We start from the raw sequence: 18,299 nt of genomic DNA on the forward strand, positions 1-18,299 counted from the left end.
GAAGACTATTTATAGGTGTTGCTGAGGCTAAAAGTATTTGGGAGCCTCTGGATTTCAATGTGTGGCAAGAGGGGGGATCAAAAGGGCAATATTTCTTTTTCTCAATCAGGGGTAGGCTTTCAAGAGTGCAGTGTAACCTGAGGGAACAGGAGAAGACAGGCAGAAGTTTTATCTTTTGGAATCACAGATCAGTATGTTGGAAGCAGAGTAGTGGAAATGGAGTATAAAGATTGGAGATCAGTGTTGAAATTGTAGATGCTGATATTGTGGGAGGCCAAGATTTTCTTAAGAATGGTAATTTGTGCACACTTTATACAGGTAGGGACAGATTATGTCACTTTTCCTCACAATGAGTAAGTAGAAAATCCCAATAAATCCACTAGCAGTATTCACAGAGCAGGTTACTAGTCAACATGAGTAAGGTTGGCAGTATCTGGCCCTTAGGGTTCTCCTGATTTTCCTGTCAGTTTGACGCTGGTGTAATTCCACTGAAGTCAGGCTCTCCCCAGAGACTTCAGGCTTTCAGACCTGCCTACAAGCCTGTCTGTTTGATTGGCTGTCCTTCCCCATTCCCCACCTCCTAAGGAAAAGAGGGTATTTGGGGCACCCACATGCTAATGGGTTTCCTCCTTCCTCTGCACAAGGAGCAGGCAAAGCCCCCTCCTCTCCCTCTTTTAAAAGGCCAGAAGTGCTTTTGAAGCATGCAGTCTGTCTGCTCCCCAACTAGCTCTGCAGCCAGGCCTCTTTAGCACCCAGCACTGTGCCCCTCCGTAGGATGAGATAGGGATAGAGAAGGGAACTAAAGAGACTCCCTCCGGGCTTCCTCTCTCCTGGGAGTGAGAGACTGGCTGTCCCAGCCCCTCCTGGACTTCATCCAGCACCACAAGAAGAATGAGGAAGCAGAGCAGCTGAAGGAAGAAGAGAAACCCAGCCCTAAGGAAAGGAATGGGGCTGGGAGCAGCAGCAGAATCTGAAGGAGGCATGTTTGGAGGGCATGACTGATGGTGGAACTGTGAGAGGGCTGATTAACTCTTTGGAGGTCTCTATGTGAGGGCAGAGCAATGAGCTGGGAGGTGGAATTAGAGCAATTGGCATTGGGATTTGTGGTTCCTCTCTTATGGTTGCGTATGGACCTCAAAAGTATAGGGAATGCATTGCAGCTCCTCTCCCAGTGGGCTAAGGGCTCCTGCATCATCAGCAATATCTAGACTGGGTATTTGCTCCAACTACAGTCAACAGTGTAGCTGCTGGCAAGCAATGCCACTGTTTACACAGTGGTGTTTACCTGTTTGAAACACCAGGGTCACCACCATTGGTACAAATAATGTCTTTGCCTGTCTACACTAGAGATTGCATTAGTGTAGCTACACCAATGCATATAATTAGGGGTAGTAGTGTAATCAAGGCCTGATTCAATTTGTCAATTTATGCACATGTATGATCTCCTTTTTTAGTTGGTAGATATGTTACTCATTATACCGTGTAAATGAGAAGAGAAGCAGAGCCTTAAACTAGATTGAAATCTTACTAATTTTTCTTCTGCTGTGACTTGGTCATGAACAACCATGTATTACAAAGAAAGAAAATAACCTTAAACCACAAATGGCCTCTAATAAGACTTTTCAGTTTGCTACATACAATTAGAAGATTAGAGTCTTCTTCTGCCCAAACTCATGTTGAATGGTACCTTACTCACATGAGTAGTTCTGTGGAGTAAAATGATACAATTTGTGTGAGAAAGGTACTACTCCACATGAGCAGAGGTGGCAGAATCGGACTCTCTTTGTATATTGGTTGGCACAAAGCACTGTGAATCCCCATGTTAATTCCCTTCCTTCATGGACTATTGAGAAAAGAAGAAGCTCTGAATTTCCCTCAACATGTCCACAACACTTGTACCTCTGCATTAAAATGATGATTATCATCTAAGCTCATGCTTCAGGGCTTCAGCTATACACCTTGTCATAAATATAAAGGGAAGGGTAAACCCCTTTAAAATCCCTCCTGACCAGAGGAAAACTCCTCTCACCTGTAAAGGGTTAAGAAGCTAAAGGTAACCTCGCTGGCACCTGACCAAAATGACCAATGAGGAGACAAGATACTTTCAAAAGCTGGGAAGAGGGAGAGAAACAAAGGGTCTCTGTCTGTCTATATGCTGCTTTTGTTGGGGATAGAGCAGGAATGGAGTCTTAGAACTTTTAGTAAGTAATCTAGCTAGGTACGTGTTAGATTATGATTTCTTTAAATGGCTGAGAAAAGAATTGTGTTGAATAGAATAACTATTTCTGTCTGTGTATCTTTTTGTAACTTAAGGTTTTGCCTAGAGGGATTCTCTATGTTTTGAATCTAATTACCCTGTAAGGTATCTACCATCCTGATTTTACAGAGGGGATTTCTTTACTTCTATTTACTCCTATTTCTATTAAAAGTCTTCTTGTAAGAAAACTGGATGCTTTTTCATTGTTCTCAGATCCAAGGGTTTGGGTCTGTGGTTACCTATGCAAATTGGTGAGGCTTTTTACCAAACCTTGTCCAGGAAGTGGGGTGCAAGGTTTTGGGAAGTATTTGGGGGGAAAGACGTTTCCAAACAGCTCTTCCCCAGTAACCAGTATTTGTTTGGTGGTGGTAGTGGCCAATCCAAGGACAAAAGGTGGAATATTTTGTACCTTGGGGAAGTTTTGACCTAAACTGGTAAAGATAAGCTTAGGAGGTTTTCATGCAGGTCCCCACATCTGTACCCTAGCGTTCAGAGTGGGGAAGGAACCTTGACACACCTGTAGGGATCAGGGAGGAATTTTTCTCTCGGTGCACAATTGGCCAGATGTATTTGGGTGCAGGTTCACCTTTCTCTGAAGCATCAGAGATTGGCGACAGCTGGAGAGGGGACATTAGACAGGGCTGACCAGTATTCTGAGGTAGTACAGAGAAATCTCTTTTCTTAAATGCCTGACTGATTGGTCTTACTCATATGCTTAGGGTAAAACTGGTCACTAGATATGGGTTTCAGAAAGAATTTCCCCCCATGTCAGATTTTCAGGCATATCAGGGGCGTTTTCATCTTCCTCTTAGATGGGGTGTGGATTGTCTGCTAGGATCATCTGGGGATATCTCACCCAATTAATTTTCTGCCATTGCAGAGGCCTCAGGTATTGCTAGCACCTCACTTTGTCCTGATTTCTGACTGTGGCACACAACAGTTTACTTCCTGAGAAATGAAATGCTTTGGTCTACCTAAAGTCACTGGGCTCAATATAGGAATATCTGGATGAAATGTAATGGCCCGTGATATGCAGGAGGCCAGACTAGATTGTCTAGTGGTCCCTGTTGGCTTTAAACTCTATAAAAACTGTTGGAATCAGGACATACAAAAATGTACACATTAATTTTGACATTTTCTTGCAGGAAATAATTGAAAGACTGACTCGGTAAGTAGAACGCTATAAAGGATTGTAGGGTAAGGGGAAAAAAATACTCCAGAGAAGAGTGAACGATTCATTCAGATAACTAAGTCTGCAGACTCACCAGCTCAGCTGTGACTTTGTCAGATTTCTATGAGCTAATTCTGGTTAGACTTGCTCAGTAGTGGAATGGAAGACCTTCAAAGAAAAACCAGGTGCTTAGGAAGAGGTTTGGGTGATTCAACAGATTGCAATGTTGACTCTTAAGTTTGCATTGTGTTAATATGCTGCTGAGGGTGCTGTCTGTAGGATGAGCTGTACAACTAAAGTATTGTCCATTTGTGCTGAAAAGATCCCATGGAGCTTTTCACCAGTAATGGGTTTTAGCCCTAGTATCCTCATCAGATTTCAGTATAACTAATTCCATCTAAACCTCCTTTCTGGTTTCATTTGGATAAAGTATTCTTCATTTTCTGCCCTAACTACTGAATAGTTTGGGCTGTTAAACAATTGCTGTGTCTCAGCCCAGAGGTGGTTGCATTTCAATGTGCCGGATTTAGACACAGATGCAGGGCCAGGTCCCTGAGCTACTGTACATTAATGTGGCTCCAGTGAATGAATAGAGTTACACTAATTTACACCAGCTGAATATTTGGGTCCTAATAGCTTACACAGCCCTTGGAGATTCTTCTCCACTCTAACTTCTCTCCCTTCCAGTGCCATCCCCAATTCTGTGCCTTATTTCCAGCTCCCAGTTCTGCAGCACTCCTAATGCTTAGTTCATTGTAGATCCAGGATCCTGAAACCAATTTCCTTTTGCTAAGGGGAGATAAACTGGGACTTCCAGTGCAGCCCTCTTGCTCTGCAGTGGAAAGAGACAAGAAGGGATGGTGCTAATTTCAAGATACCCTCTAGTATTTCCTCCTCTTCCCATTTGTCTAGTGAGGAGCAGGAGGAAGAGTGGGGCTGTGGTCTGATCTATGCTCCCTCAGTACCTGGAGGTAACAGCCCTGTTTTAGGCTCCCTTGTTGAGCTCAGTTGAAGAACTGAACTGCAGCTGCATACTTGCAGATCCCACTTGGAGAACCCTTGAGTTAACTTATATAAAAAGGACTTACACCCTGAGATAGAAGCATCTGAGAATTTCACAGAAAGATTTGACCATTCTTTCAGGTTTCCTCAAGGCTGGGAATTAAAATTTGCATCCCAGTCATCAAGTGTGCCAATTAGTTTACAGCATCCCTTGTTGGAAATTAGATTGCAAACATCATCCTACAAACATTGTCCCTTGCTTTTCATAGACACATAACAGCAGACAAATTCTCAATGTAATTTTCAATATTTAATTAACAAATTTCACTCTTCCCTCTTCACCAAATCTAGGTTTGCCAGCATGTACGGATCACTTATCTGGAGCCATTTTTCTTTTGCCGGTGAGAAACAATCAGAATTTTCAGAGCTCTTTCTCCCAATAATACAAAGTCATTTTATTTGGACTGTACCTGGATCCTTTCACAGTTTTGTGTAAAGCCTGGCTTCTTAGCAGTCTTTTTCGCACCCAATCCTGCAAGCAGAACCATGCAGGCAGACCCCTATGCCCACATAGAACCCCTTGATGCCAGTGGGTCTCTGCATAGGCAGGGTGTCACCCAAGCTTTGTAACTTGCAGGATTTGGGGTCTTGGAGACTAAGATGGTGGGGAAAAAATGTCTAGCGAGCCCTACAAATCCATCTTTTGTTGATGTTTAAACCGTTTTCATTAATGTTGCTGCTCTGGCCATAGAACATGCATTACGGTCTTGAAATAACTTCTTGTCAAACTGTTTAAAATCTGGGAATGGTTCTGGATAGTGGTGAATTGGACAATATTCTTAAAACTCTTCAGGGCCTTCATTGTCTCATCCCTGCCACAGCCTTTTGGCCTTTATTTCTACTCTGGGTTCTTTACCAGTGATTTTGAAGACAGAAAAATAAGTATTAGAAACACAAGAAAAGAGAGAGTGGAAATTAATTGTGCCAAAATAGTGCTTCCTATTAGAGAGCAGAAGTGCTACCTTCAGAAAAGTCAGGAAGTCAGAGGGTTGGACGAGCAGCAGGAGAAGCCAGAATCATATGGTTAACATAACAAATAAAGAGTCCATGACCTTTATTTTTCAAGCATTGATCCTTATTTTACTGATATTGGATTTAAAAGACAATGCTAAACATTAATCTCCTTGCGTGACTAGTGATCACTGTTCTGTGACTACACTATCTCATAACTAGTTTGTTATACCTACCAAGTATGCCAATTTAGCTAACACAGTGTAAAATTTCATCTCCCCGTGCTATAAAATGATGAAAATGTGATCGCATGGTATTGTCTAAAAAATCTTTCTGCCATTGCTGCTTCTGGTCTGCTTATCCCCCATTGTACTAAAACTGGTACTTGTGGAGCCACAGTTGCTAAATCTGACCCATAATGCTGTCTGCGGAAAGGTCGACTCTGCAGGTGGGATGTGAACAGCCTGGCAGGCATAGTAGAAGTATCTGTAAACTTCTGTAAAAATTTAATTTTTAAAAAATTGAAGGTTCCGATGAAGGATAAAAGGAAATGATAAATCACTGTTCAGCTAACTGTATTTTTTATCATTACTCACCTTTATGGCCATCCTCAAACCGGATACATTTGTGTTTGTGAGAGAGAATCCCTGGAGATGTGGGGAAATGAAGGAAAGCATAGTTGCAATTATTTAAAGCGAACATGCCAACCTTTCAAGGGGTAAATATCATTTTGCTTGTATTTTGAATGTAAGACTCATCACCAAAAACTCAAGGAGGGGAAACAGCCATGTTATCTATTTTGATATTAAAATACTATTGCTGAGTATGTTAAATATTTCCCTGATAAAAATAAACCAGGTGAGAAACTAAGAGTCCAGTATTTGTAGTTTAAATAAAGACACCAGGGTGTACTTTAGGCAGAGAATCCTGAAGTAAAGGAAAATTGCTTCATATAATAATAATAATAAATACAATTATAATAGTAAATAAAAACATTGAGAGGCTCCACACAACTCCATATTTTTCTTGTAGTACGGATGATAAGCTTGAATAATTATGTGAATATTACATAATTCAGCTTCTTTATTCACTTTGACTCTAGAGTCTACTCCAAATTGACAGATTACTGTGTGGTATTTATATATATTTGGTTACTTATGATATGCTAGTTATAATGGGCCCTCTTTTAAATGTACTTTTTATCACAATGAGGAGAATAATTCTAGGAGTTCCTCATGAAAATAGAATCAAACTTTTTATTGCCTTGCTGGGATGAAACACTGGGTCACAGTTAATCAAGGTTGATGAAAGAGTAAAGCCAACATTTTGTAACAGGGGAGCCTAAATCCATATTTAGGCTCCTAAGTAAAAGTAAATTGACTTTTGAAGTGCTGAGCATCTGCAGCTTCTATTGATTAGGAGAATCAGGCTCTCGGGGTATTTTAAACAGTATCTCTAATGAAGTACAAACACTTGTTGGCTATGGGTTAGTGTGACATTTGTGTACTGTGAGATGGCTACTGTAATCTAAAGTCTCTACCTTCAGTAGCTGACCTCTTGTTCAATTTTAATGTATTAAATTAATTAAAATATAAATCCAATGAGGAATTTTCAAGATGCACATGTAACAAACTTATCATCTTTTGCTATTGTAATCCTTGTTCACCATGCCCTGATCTTTTGTTTGGTCATTCCTTGCTGTGTAAAATCAAATTTCAGGCCTAATCCTGCAAACACTTGATACCAGACATATTGCTTACTCTAGTGAGGAGGCTGGGTTCTCAACAGTAGTAAGCATTATGCCCAGAAGTGTTTGTAGGAGCCCTTAGATTGTAAGCTCTTTGGAGCAGGGACAAATCCATTATTATCCATCTGTGGAGCACCCTATACACCTGTGGAACTATACTAACAATAACAGTAGCCCTCAGAACTGAAGGATGTGGTAAAAAAGAGTACCAGTATATAAAACAGGAAAAGACTTTGGGCCCAGTTCTTTGGGATCTGTCCCTTCACTTGTCCTATACCTTTATTTTATAATATGCTTATATATTAGAAATCGAGAACAATTACTTGTGTGGATATTAATAAAGAATCTTGCTAAGAATTGCACACATTTGTCACCTCAGTGTGCTTGTTATATCTTGTTGTTTAGATTGTAAGCTTTCTGGGGCAGGGAATGTTATTCATTCTGTGTTTGGACAGCAGCTAGCACAAGGGAGCCTAATTTGGTTGAGGCCTTTAGGAGCTACCACAGTAGAAATGTTAAATAGTAATTAAAAGTCTTAGAGAGATTTGATGAAAAGAGAGAGATGCATATCATAAATTGGCATAAACCAGCACGTGGCCACCACCTAAGATTCTGACCCATAGTGTTTTGGCAACTGAGGATTGCAGAGCCACATCAAATGCTATAGGGCTCAATCATGTAGTTCTTACTCAGATGAATAGTCTCATGATGGAACCCAATATATATTCAAAATATTTCTAATGAAGAGTAACATTAATGGTATAAAGCTTATTTTGTCATGCTTCAGTAGACACTTTATGTTGCATTGTATCATTTGTTTTAACAAATAAACTTTTAATATATTAAAATGATAGAGTGAATTATTCAGTTAGTATACCCCTGTTATGAGCAACCATGACCATATCGCTGTATAACCCCCATCTGCTGTCAATTGTTTGTCATGCTGCTCGTTGTGTCATGTCTGACATCTAGATTTTAGGAGCAAGGACTATGTTGTTCTAAGTCTTGTGTGCAGGTTCTAGCACATTTTAGGGTGTAACAAAATAATAAGCATGTAGCGGGGTGGTCACCTGCTCCTGCCTTAAAAGGCTTAAAACAGTCCGGGGAGAGGGCTGTGGCAAGGAAGGAAAAGCAGGGCTGATTGGGAGAAGCAGCCCCAGCTGGGGGCCATGCCCCAGTCAGGCCACAGCTGGCTTAATCAGGGCCCAGCTGACCTTCTAAGAGGGCAGTGGGCCAGGAACACACAGAGTCTTCTCTAGCTGTGGAGGGAGATGGGCCTGGCTGCTGCGGAGCGTACCAGGTACCTGAGGTGAAGCAGGGCTGGGGAAGGCCAGAGGAGCTGGGAGGCTCCAGACTGGAAAAGCCCTAGACTGCAGGCCTGGCAGACGGCCTAAGACAGGGTACTGGGGTTGCACAAGAGCAGCCCAAGGGTAGGCGGAGGCAGCAGGTCCAAACCCCCCTTGCCTATGATGACTGGCTTATACAGACTGCAGTTGGCCCAGGTGAAAGGGGGCTAGATGGTGACTGGCAGTAGTCTGTAGGCTGAGGCAAGGTGGGGATAGAGGCTGGGGGGTTTCCTGAGGAGGGGAGACCCAGATCTGTGGGGTATTGCCTGGCGGGGCAGCACCCCGGCAGAGGGCACTCTGGAGCTGGTAAAAAGAGCTAATTCCCAGACAGCTAGCAGGAGACGGTGCAGGGGTGAGTCCTGCACTGTTACAAAGCAACAAAAGGGATTTATGTAAATATTGAAAACTACCTGTATGAAAAGACAAATATCTGCATAAAACATTGCATGAATATATACAATATTCATTTTACAAATTACACTAAGCTATATTATGCTAATGTCTAAGAGCCCCAACCAAAATCAGGGCCCTGTTGTCCTAGGCACTCTACATATACGTAGGTACAGAAAGTCCCTATGCTGAAGAATTTACTATCTAAATAAGATTCCAGCCACTGGCAGCATTTTCCCCACTATGCTGTCTAGACTTGCTCTGAGCAGGGTTAGATGATATAGTGGTAAAAATGCCAGGGTCCTGCCTACACAAGCACTCCCACCAGGAGAGTTGAACCAGTGGAGTAACAGTAGGAAACTTTGAGGGGAAAAAAGTGTAGTGTAAAGACAGCCTTAACAAAAAGGAGGGAGAACTTCTGTAATTTCACTTACCTAGAAGATGCACCTCTCTCTCAGAAGTTTCTGACCCTGATTCCCTCTGTTTTGATCCTGGTGACTGAATGATCCTGTGGTCTGAAATAGTGTTAGGGCATCTGTCCCACCATCTCTGCTACTATCTCTCTCTCTCACAGCATGCCCTCTGGAACATCCATTAGCAAGCCGCATTTTATGTCCCCTGCATGCCAAGCAAAATTCTGTCTCTAGTTACGTCTCCCATTTCATAGGCTGATATGCACCTGGGTGAACCCTAGAGTCCCCCAAAGTCATGAGAAACATAGACAGCTGAACTCAGAGCACCTCCTGCTGAAGAAGAATGCCTTGATCTCACTTCGCTGACTCTAAGACTATTCACAGGAAATAATTGTACAGAGAATTTGTGTGAGGTTTACTATTGTCCATGGGTGGAATCCTGGCCCCACTGAAGTTAAAGGGATTTTTGCCATTGACTTCAGCGGGACCAGAGTTTTACTTCATGGTTGATTTAATTCCTGCACTTCGGTTCATTCGCACCAATTAGCCACTCACCACCTAAGAAGCAAAATTTGACATCTCATTTTTGCCTAATCTGTAACATCATCATGGGCACTGAGCAAGCCTTATGCTTCTAGGCATAAATCTCCTTCAGGGAAATCAGGAAGGAAATGCATCCTTTCCTGCATTGTAAATTAGCCAGATTCGTTATGGATTTTCTTTTTCTTTCTTCTGAAGCATCAGATAGAATGCCTGCAGAAGGTTGGATACTGGCCTGGATGAACCAGTGATCTGGTCTGGTGAGATAATTTAGAAGATTCTGTATAAAATTTACATTTTCAACAACATAGTCAAAAACATTTAAAACATGCTGCTCTTAATCTTCTCTTTCTGATTGGTGTGGAATGGCCATCAAAGAGAAGAGAGAGAACCCTACTGCTTGGGAGACTGAAACAAGACTGGACAAAATCCTATTAATTAGTATTATTTATTGTATAATGTGAGCACCAAAAGGCCCTGTTGTGCTAGGTTCCATACAAACAGACACACATTGAGTCCCTGCCCCAAAGAGCTTACAATCAAACTTGAAACAAAACACAACAAGTAGGTATGACAAACAGTAGGAGACAAAGAAAGAAGTAAAGTATATTGCACAGGCAGGGCATGGTCTAGGCTCTTACCATCTCTATGGCTCTGTAAAGTGCACCTTGAACCACCAGATGGTGCCATATAACTATATATTTCTTTGTCCTTTATGTGGCTTTATTAGTTGTGGGCCAGATAGACCAGGAGAACCAAGGAAGTTAAACTACATATGTGTAAACGACTGCCATCCTCCTTATATCTCATTAGCTGTGCAAAAACATAGAACATTTAAATCAGTGACCCCTTTTTTCTTATCCACCTGTGTTTCAGCTCCTTTTCTGTAGTGAGACCCACAAACATATCTCATTTAGGGGCCACCAAACATCCATTAGGTGGCAACAATTTTTAATACCTAGTGAGTTGGACTAGATTTAAACTGGTGAAAGGCTCTATAGCTCTTTAGCAATATCTTGAGGTATCCAGTCCCCAAGTAAATGCTAATGTGTGCTTCAAAAATGAGTCTTGCTTTCTTGAAAGATACATGTATTAAACCAAGTTCTGACATTTTTGGAAATTGCACAGGCAGAGTTTTCCACTCTCTGTACACACAAGCAAAATCTCCTCCCACTGTTCTGTCTTCTAGAAACACACTTTACAATCAATTGCCCCACCATGTTCTTAAAAAGGACAGCTTCCATTAATCAAAACACAAACAATAAAGATACAACAATAAAATAAATATTAATGCAACATCCAAATCCATTACTGAACACAAGATTTTGCTATTTAAAATCATTTCAACAATTACAATTATTCCCGGGGCCTCAAAAAACCTGAGATGTCCTATATTTATATATATTTTTTTGTACTTTTAAAATATATCTAAATAAAAAACATTAAAGTTGCAAAATCAAGAATTCAGAAGACAGTAAATGCCGGAATTATGATTACCCAGGCAACCTTAATACTACACCCTTGTACAGATAGAAAAGGATGCAATCTTCAGTTACATGAACACATGCTATTTTCCCCCATATAAGTGATTAGTAAGGTGTGAACCCAGAACCTTCAAATCTACAGCATAGACCTTTACTAGGGTGGTTGCAGAATTAGGATATTTTGTGTGTGTACAGTGTGTGGACCAATTTCTGAAAGAGGACATATGATCAAATTTGTCAGTGGGTCACAGACTGTTGCATATCAGGATTCCTGGCTCTTGGAACAGAGTGTGGTCTAGTGGGTAGAATAGTGGTTGTCATGGTTTCAGGGTAACTACATCTGTATTGCCCCCTCTGTGGTCCATTCCAGGAATGCCCAACCATGTCTCTGCTCTCCCCTGTTACCTTGTCCCACCTGCTTCTGAGTTGAGGTTTTAAGGCTACACAGCATCCTTGTCTAACACTGTGATATCCCTAGCAAGCCACTCTTGGGTTACATTGTGGGTTACATAGATCCATAGACTTAGGCACTTCTTAAAGGTAATGTGGCTAACTGGATAACTTTTGGCGTTGTCATTTTAGAGGCCATGGTCCTAGTCCCAGTACTTCTTGAAGTGACCTTATGCAATCTTTTACTTCCTGTCTTTCCAAAATGGAGGAATGATAGTGGCTTGCCTTCTGAGTAGAGGAGTGACGCCCTGCTTGATAGTAAGTATTGTCATCTGCATAGAAAAATAAACACCAAAAGAAACTTGAATTTACAGTCTCCTGGGCCCTCTCTCACGGCCCCTTCCTTTAGACCAAAGGTATTGGGTGGGATTGGTTTGTCTCCAATGAATGTGATTTTTCCTGAGATGTGATAGCCTGATGTGATTGTTAAAAGCTTGACTGTCATTCAAGAAGCATGATAGCAAAGGTGGGTGAGATAATTCTTGGACCAACTTCAGTTGGTTGAAGAGACAGAGAGCTTTCAAACTCCAGAGAGCTCTTCTTCGGGTCTGGGAAAGCCACTCACAGTGTACCAGGGAAATACAAGGTGGACCAGAGTGTTAAGCATAGGTGGCAACACGTATTTGCAAGGGACCATTCAAAATAAAGTGGGCTATTAACATTACTGCAGTCAGAGGTCAAAGGAGGGCTAGTGGGTTACAGATTGTGATAAAGAGACATAAAACCAGTATCCCTACTGAGTCTGTGATTTTTAGCATCTGGCAACATTATGAAGTTGAGGTCTCAGGGGGGAGGGATAGCTCAGTGGTTTGAGCATTGCCTTGCTAAATCCATGGTTGAGAGTTCAACCCTTGAGGGGACCATTTAGGGATGTGAGGCAAAAATTGGGGGTTGGCCCTGCTTTGAGCAGGGGGTTGGACTAGATGACCTCCTGAGGTCCCTTCCAACCCTGATAGTCCATGTTTTGAAGGTGGTGCCTAGCGTCCTTTGGGGGCGAGGACTGAGGTCAGATATGGAGGGATCACTTGGAGATGCGCTGACATTTGACAGTCCTGGCTGAGGTGAGGTGTGGTGCAGACCCTGGATTTTAAAATAATTTCCCTTCGTCAGTTTAGAAAGACAATATAAGCATTAACACCCCCCCCCCGCGCCACCCAATTGCCTAACTGGAGACTCTCCAGGGGCCCCGCAGACCAGGCTGGCTGGACGGGGCAGGGCGCGGAGAGCTGGAGCTCGGGTCCCTGAGGAGTTTGTTGCAGGCTGACGCTGTCCTACCCTCACCACCCAGCGGAGACAGGAACCACGTCCCCCCGCATCCCAACGGGGCCCCGGGGGAGAGGTTCGCCCCGGGGGCTCTGCCCCGGGGTACGGGCAGCCCGGGGGCTCCGGCTGGGGGAGGAGGGGAGAAGTTCAAGTCCCCTCAGATCTCCCCGCAGCCGGCGGCCAACCCGCGAGGGGAGGGAGGGAGGCAGGTCGGCCCGGGCCCCGGCCCCGCTCGGAGGCCCGCCCAGCCCCGTTGCTATGGCTGCGCCGGGTGGCGTCCGCTAATGGCGGCGGCGGGAGCAGCGTGGGGGCCGTGAAGCTGTCTGGCGCGTCGGGCCATGGTGCGGAGTGAGTGTCCCCCTGCGCCGCCCCGCTGATTGGGAGCGGGGCCGGGCCCTGCCCAGCCGCCTCATCCCCGACCCCCCGCCACCGCCCATCGGCTCCCCCCTCCCTCCCCTACCCCCCAGCCCCCGCCACCGCCCATCGGCTCCCCCATCTCCAGCCACTATCCATCTCCCCCGCCACCGCCCATGGGCTGCCCCCTCTCCCTCCCCTACCCCCCAGCCCCCGCCACCGCCCATCGGCTCCCCCATCTCCAGCCACTATCCATCTCCCCCGCCACCGCCCATGGGCTGCCCCCTCTCCCTCCCCTTCCCCCCAGCCCCCGCCACCGCCCATGGCCTGCCCCCTCTCCCTCCCCTTCCCCCCAGCCCCCGCCCATGGGCTCCCCCCTCTCCCTCCCCTTCCCCCCAGCCCCCGCCACCGCCCATGGGCTGCCCCCTCTCCCTCCCCTTCCCCCCAGCCCCCGCCACCGCCCATGGGCTGCCCCCTCTCCCTCCCCTTCCCCCCAGCCCCCGCCCATCGGCTCCCCCCTCCCTCCCCTACCCCCCAGCCCCCGCCCATCGGCTCCCCCCTCCCTCCCCTACCCCCCAGCCCCCGCCACCGCCCATCGGCTCCCCCATCTCCAGCCACTATCCATCTCCCCCGCCACCGCCCATGGGCTGCCCCCTCTCCCTCCCCTTCCCCCAGCCCCCGCCCATCGGCTCCCCCCTCTCCCTCCCCTTCCCTCCGCCACCGCCCATGGGCTGCCCCCTCTCCCTCCCCTTCCCCCCAGCCCCCGCCCATCGGCTCCCCCTCTCCCTCCCCTTCCCCCCAGCCCCCGCCACCGCCCATGGGCTGCCCCCTCTCCCTCCCCTTCCCCCCAGCCCCCGCCACCGCCCATGGGCTGCCCCCTCTCCCTCCCCTTCCCCCCAGCCCCCGCCCATCGGCTCCCCCCTCTCCCTCCCCTTCCCCCCAGCCCCCGCCACCGCCCATGGGCTGCCCCCTCTCCCTCCCCTTCCCCCCAGCCCCCGCCCATCGGCTCCCCCCTCTTCCTCCCCTACCCCCCAGCCCCCGCCCATCGGCTCCCCCCTCTCCCTCCCCTTCCCCCCGCCACCGCCCATGGGCTGCCCCCTCTCCCTCCCCTTCCCCCCAGCCCCCGCCCATCGCTCCCCCCTCTCCCTCCCTTCCCCCCAGCCCCCGCCACCCGCCCATGGGCTGCCCCTCTCCCTCCCCTTCCCCCCAACCCCGCCCATCGGCTCCCCCCTCTTCCTCCCCTACCCCCCCAGCCCCCGCCCATCGGCTGCCCCCTCTCCCTCCCCTACACCCCAGCCCCCGTCACCGCCCATGGCTCCCCTCTCCCTCCCCTTCCCCCAGCCCCCGTCACCGCCCATCGGCTCCCCCTCTCCCTCCCCTACCCCCCCCAGCCACCGCCCATCGGTTCTCCCCTCTTCCTCCCCTACCCCCCAGGCCCCGCCACCGCCCATCGGCTCCCCCCTCCCTCCCCTACCCCCCAGCCCCCGCCACCGCCCATCGGCTCCCCCATCTCCAGCCACTATCCATCTCCCCCGCCACCGCCCATGGGCTGCCCCCTCTCCCTCCCCTTCCCCCCAGCCCCCGCCACCGCCCATGGGCTGCCCCCTCTCCCTCCCCTTCCCCCCAGCCCCTGCCCATCGGCTCCCCCCTCTTCCTCCCCTACCCCCCCAGCCCCCGCCCATCGGTTCCCCCCTCTTCCTCCCCTACCCCCCCAGCCACCGCCAATCGGCTCCCCCCTCTCCCTCCCCTACACCCCAGCCCCCGTCACCGCCCATGGCTCCCCCTCTCCCTCCCCTTCCCCCCAGCCCCCGTCACCGCCCATCGGCTCCCCCTCTCCCTCCCTACCCCCCCCAGCCACCGCCCATCGGCTCCCCCCTCCCTCCCCTACCCCCCAGCCCCCGCCACCGCCCATCGCTCCCCCATCTCCAGCCACTATCCATCTCCCCCGCCCCCGCCCATGGGCTGCCCCCTCTCCTCCCCTTCCCCCAGCCCCGCCCATCGGCTCCCCCCTCTCCCTCCCTTCCCCCAGCCCCCGCCACCGCCCATCGGCTCCCCCATCTGACTCCCCTTCCCCCCAGCCCCCGCCACCGCCCATCGGCTCCCCCATCTCCAGCCACTATCCATTTCCCCCGCCACCGCCCATCGGCTCCCCCGTCCCTCCCCTACCCCCCAGCCACCGCCACCGCCCATCGGCTCCCCCATTTCCAGCCACTATCCATCTCCCCTGCCACCGCCCATGGGCTGCCCCCATCTTCCTCCCCTTCCCCCAGCCCCCGCCACCGCCCATCGGCTGCCCCCTCTCCCTCCCCTTCCCCCCAGACCCCGCCACCGCCAATCGGCTCCCCCCTCTCCCTCCCCTACGCCCCAGCCCCCGTCACCGCCCATGGCTCCCCCTCTCCCTCCCCTACCCCCCAGCCCCCGCCACCGCCCATCGGCTCCCCATCTCCAGCCACTATCCATCTCCCCCGCCACCGCCCATCGGCTCCCCCTCTCCCTCCCCTACCCCCCCCAGCCACCGCCCATCGGTTCTCCCCTCTTCCTCCCCTACCCCCCAGGCCCCGCCACCGCCCATCGGCTCCCCCATCTCCCTCCCCTACCCCCCCAGCCCCCGCCACCGCCCATCGGCTCCCCCCTCTCCCTCCCCTATCCTCCCAGCCCCCGTCACCGCACATCGGCTCCCCCCTCTCCCTCCCTCTCCCCAGCCCCCGCCCATCGGCTCCCCCCTCTCCCTCCCCTTCCCCCCAATCCCCACCACCGCCCATCGGCTGCCCCCTCGCCCTCCCCTGCCCCCCAGCCCCCGCCCATCGGCTGCCCCCCTCCCTCCCGTACCCCCCAGCCCCCGCCACCGCCCATCGGCTCCCCCCTCTCCCTCCCCTTCCCCCCAGACCCCGTCACCGCCCATCGGCTCCCCCCTCTCCCTGCCCTTAGAATCATAGAATATCAGGGTTGGAAGGACCCCAGAAGGTCATCTAGTCCAACCCCCTGCTCAAAGCAGGACCAATTCCCAGTTAAATCATCCCAGCCAGGGCTTTGTCAAGCCTGACCTAAAAACCTCTAAGGAAGGAGATTCTTCCACCTCCCTAGGTAACGCATTCCAGTGTTTCACCACCCTCTTAGTGAAAAAGTTTTTTCTAATATCCAATCTAAACCTCCCCCACTGCAACTTGAGACCATTACTCCTCGTTCTGTCATCTGCTACCATTGAGAACAGTCTAGAGCCATCCTCTTTGGAACCCCCTTTCAGGTAGTTGAAAGCAGCTATCAAATCCCCCCTCATTCTTCTCTTCTGCAGGCTAAACAATCCCAGCTCCCTCAGCCTCTCCTCATAACTCATGTGTTCCAGTCCCCTAATCATTTTTTGTTGCCCTTCGCTGGACTCTCTCCAATTTATCCACATCCTTCTTGAAATGTGGGGCCCAAAACTGGACACAGTACTCCAGATGAGGCCTCACCAATGTCGAATAGAGGGGAATGATCACGTCCCTCGATCTGCTCGCTATGCCCCTACTTATACATCCCAAAATGCCATTGGCCTTCTTGGCAACAAGGGCACACTGCTGACTCATATCCAGCTTCTCGTCCACTGTCACCCCTAGGTCCTTTTCCGCAGAACTGCTGCCTAGCCATTCGGTCTCTAGTCTGTAGCTGTGCATTGGGTTCTTCCGTCCTAAGTGCAGGACCCTGCACTTATCCTTATTGAACCTCATCAGATTTCTTTTGGCCCAATCCTCCAATTTGTCTAGGTCCTTCTGTATCCTATCCCTCCCCTCCAGCGTATCTACCACTCCTCCCAGTTTAGTATCATCCGCAAATTTGCTGAGAGTGCAATCCACACCATCCTCCAGATCATTTATGAAGATATTGAACAAAACCGGCCCCAGGACCGACCCTTGGGGTACTCCACTTGATACCGACTGCCAACTAGATATGGAGCCATTGATCACTACCCGTTGAGCCCGACAATCTAGCCAGCTTTCTACCCACCTTGTAGTGCATTCATCCAGCCCATACTTCCTTAACTTGCTGACAAGAATACTGTGGGAGACCGTGTCAAAAGCTTTGCTAAAGTCAAGAAACAATACATCCACTGCTTTCCCTTCATCCACAGAACCAGTAATCTCATCATAAAAGGCGATTAGATTAGTCAGGCATGACCTTCCCTTGGTGAATCCATGCTGGCTGTTCCTGATCACTTTCCTCTCATGCAAGTGCTTCAGGATTGATTCTTTGAGGACCTGCTCCATGATTTTTCCAGGGACTGAAGTGAGGCTGACTGGCCTGTAGTTCCCAGGATCCTCCTTCTTCCCTTTTTTAAAGATTGGCACTACATTAGCCTTTTTCCAGTCATCCGGGACTTCCCCCGTTCGCCACGAGTTTTCAAAGATAATGGCCAATGGCTCTGCAATCACAGCCGCCAATTCCTTCAGCACTCTCGGATGCAACTCGTCCGGCCCCATGGACTTGTGCACGTCCAGCTTTTCTAAATAGTCCCTAACCACCTCTTTCTCCACAGAAGGCTGGCCATCTCTTCCCCATTTTGTGATGCCCAGTGCAGCAGTCTGGGAGCTGACCTTGTTAGTGAAAACAGAGGCAAAAAAAGCATTGAGTACATTAGCTTTTTCCACATCCTCTGTCACTAGGTTGCCTCCCTCATTCAGTAAGGGGCCCACACATTCCTTGGCTTTCTTCTTGTTGCCAACATACCTGAAGAAACCCTTCTTGTTACTCTTGACATCTCTGGCTAGCTGCAGCTCCAGGTGCGATTTGGCCCTCCTGATAACATTCCTACATGCCCGAGCAATATTTTTATACTCTTCCCTGGTCATATGTCCAACCTTCCACTTCTTGTAAGCTTCTCTGAGATAGCGCGT

At 48.8% G+C, this 18,299-nt stretch overlaps 2 protein-coding genes across 9 annotated transcripts in view; both read left to right on the top strand.

The window, feature by feature from the left end:
* The window catches only part of TMEM71 (transmembrane protein 71), a 40,514-nt gene extending 32,539 nt beyond the window's left edge, over nt 1-7,975 (top strand). For all 7 annotated transcript variants that reach the window (XM_073330080.1, XM_073330081.1, XM_073330075.1 and 4 more), the window contains 2 exons: nt 3,403-3,425; nt 4,782-7,975. In XM_073330080.1, coding sequence (XP_073186181.1) covers nt 3,403-3,404 — 2 coding nt within the window. In that variant the 3' untranslated portion in view covers nt 3,405-3,425; nt 4,782-7,975. The remainder of the gene's footprint in view (nt 1-3,402; nt 3,426-4,781) is intronic.
* Nucleotides 7,976-13,201: 5,226 nt separating this feature from the next.
* DNAAF11 (dynein axonemal assembly factor 11) overlaps nt 13,202-18,299 on the top strand; it is a 54,288-nt gene continuing 49,190 nt past the window's right edge. The window contains exon 1 of one of the 2 annotated variants that reach the window (XM_073330108.1): nt 13,202-13,422. In XM_073330108.1, coding sequence (XP_073186209.1) covers nt 13,413-13,422 — 10 coding nt within the window. In that variant the 5' untranslated portion in view covers nt 13,202-13,412. The remainder of the gene's footprint in view (nt 13,423-18,299) is intronic. The other variant, XM_073330107.1, reaches the window with a different exon arrangement.

The sequence above is a fragment of the Lepidochelys kempii genome, chromosome 2 (assembly GCF_965140265.1).
Source record: "Lepidochelys kempii isolate rLepKem1 chromosome 2, rLepKem1.hap2, whole genome shotgun sequence".
NCBI lineage: Eukaryota > Metazoa > Chordata > Testudines > Cheloniidae > Lepidochelys > Lepidochelys kempii.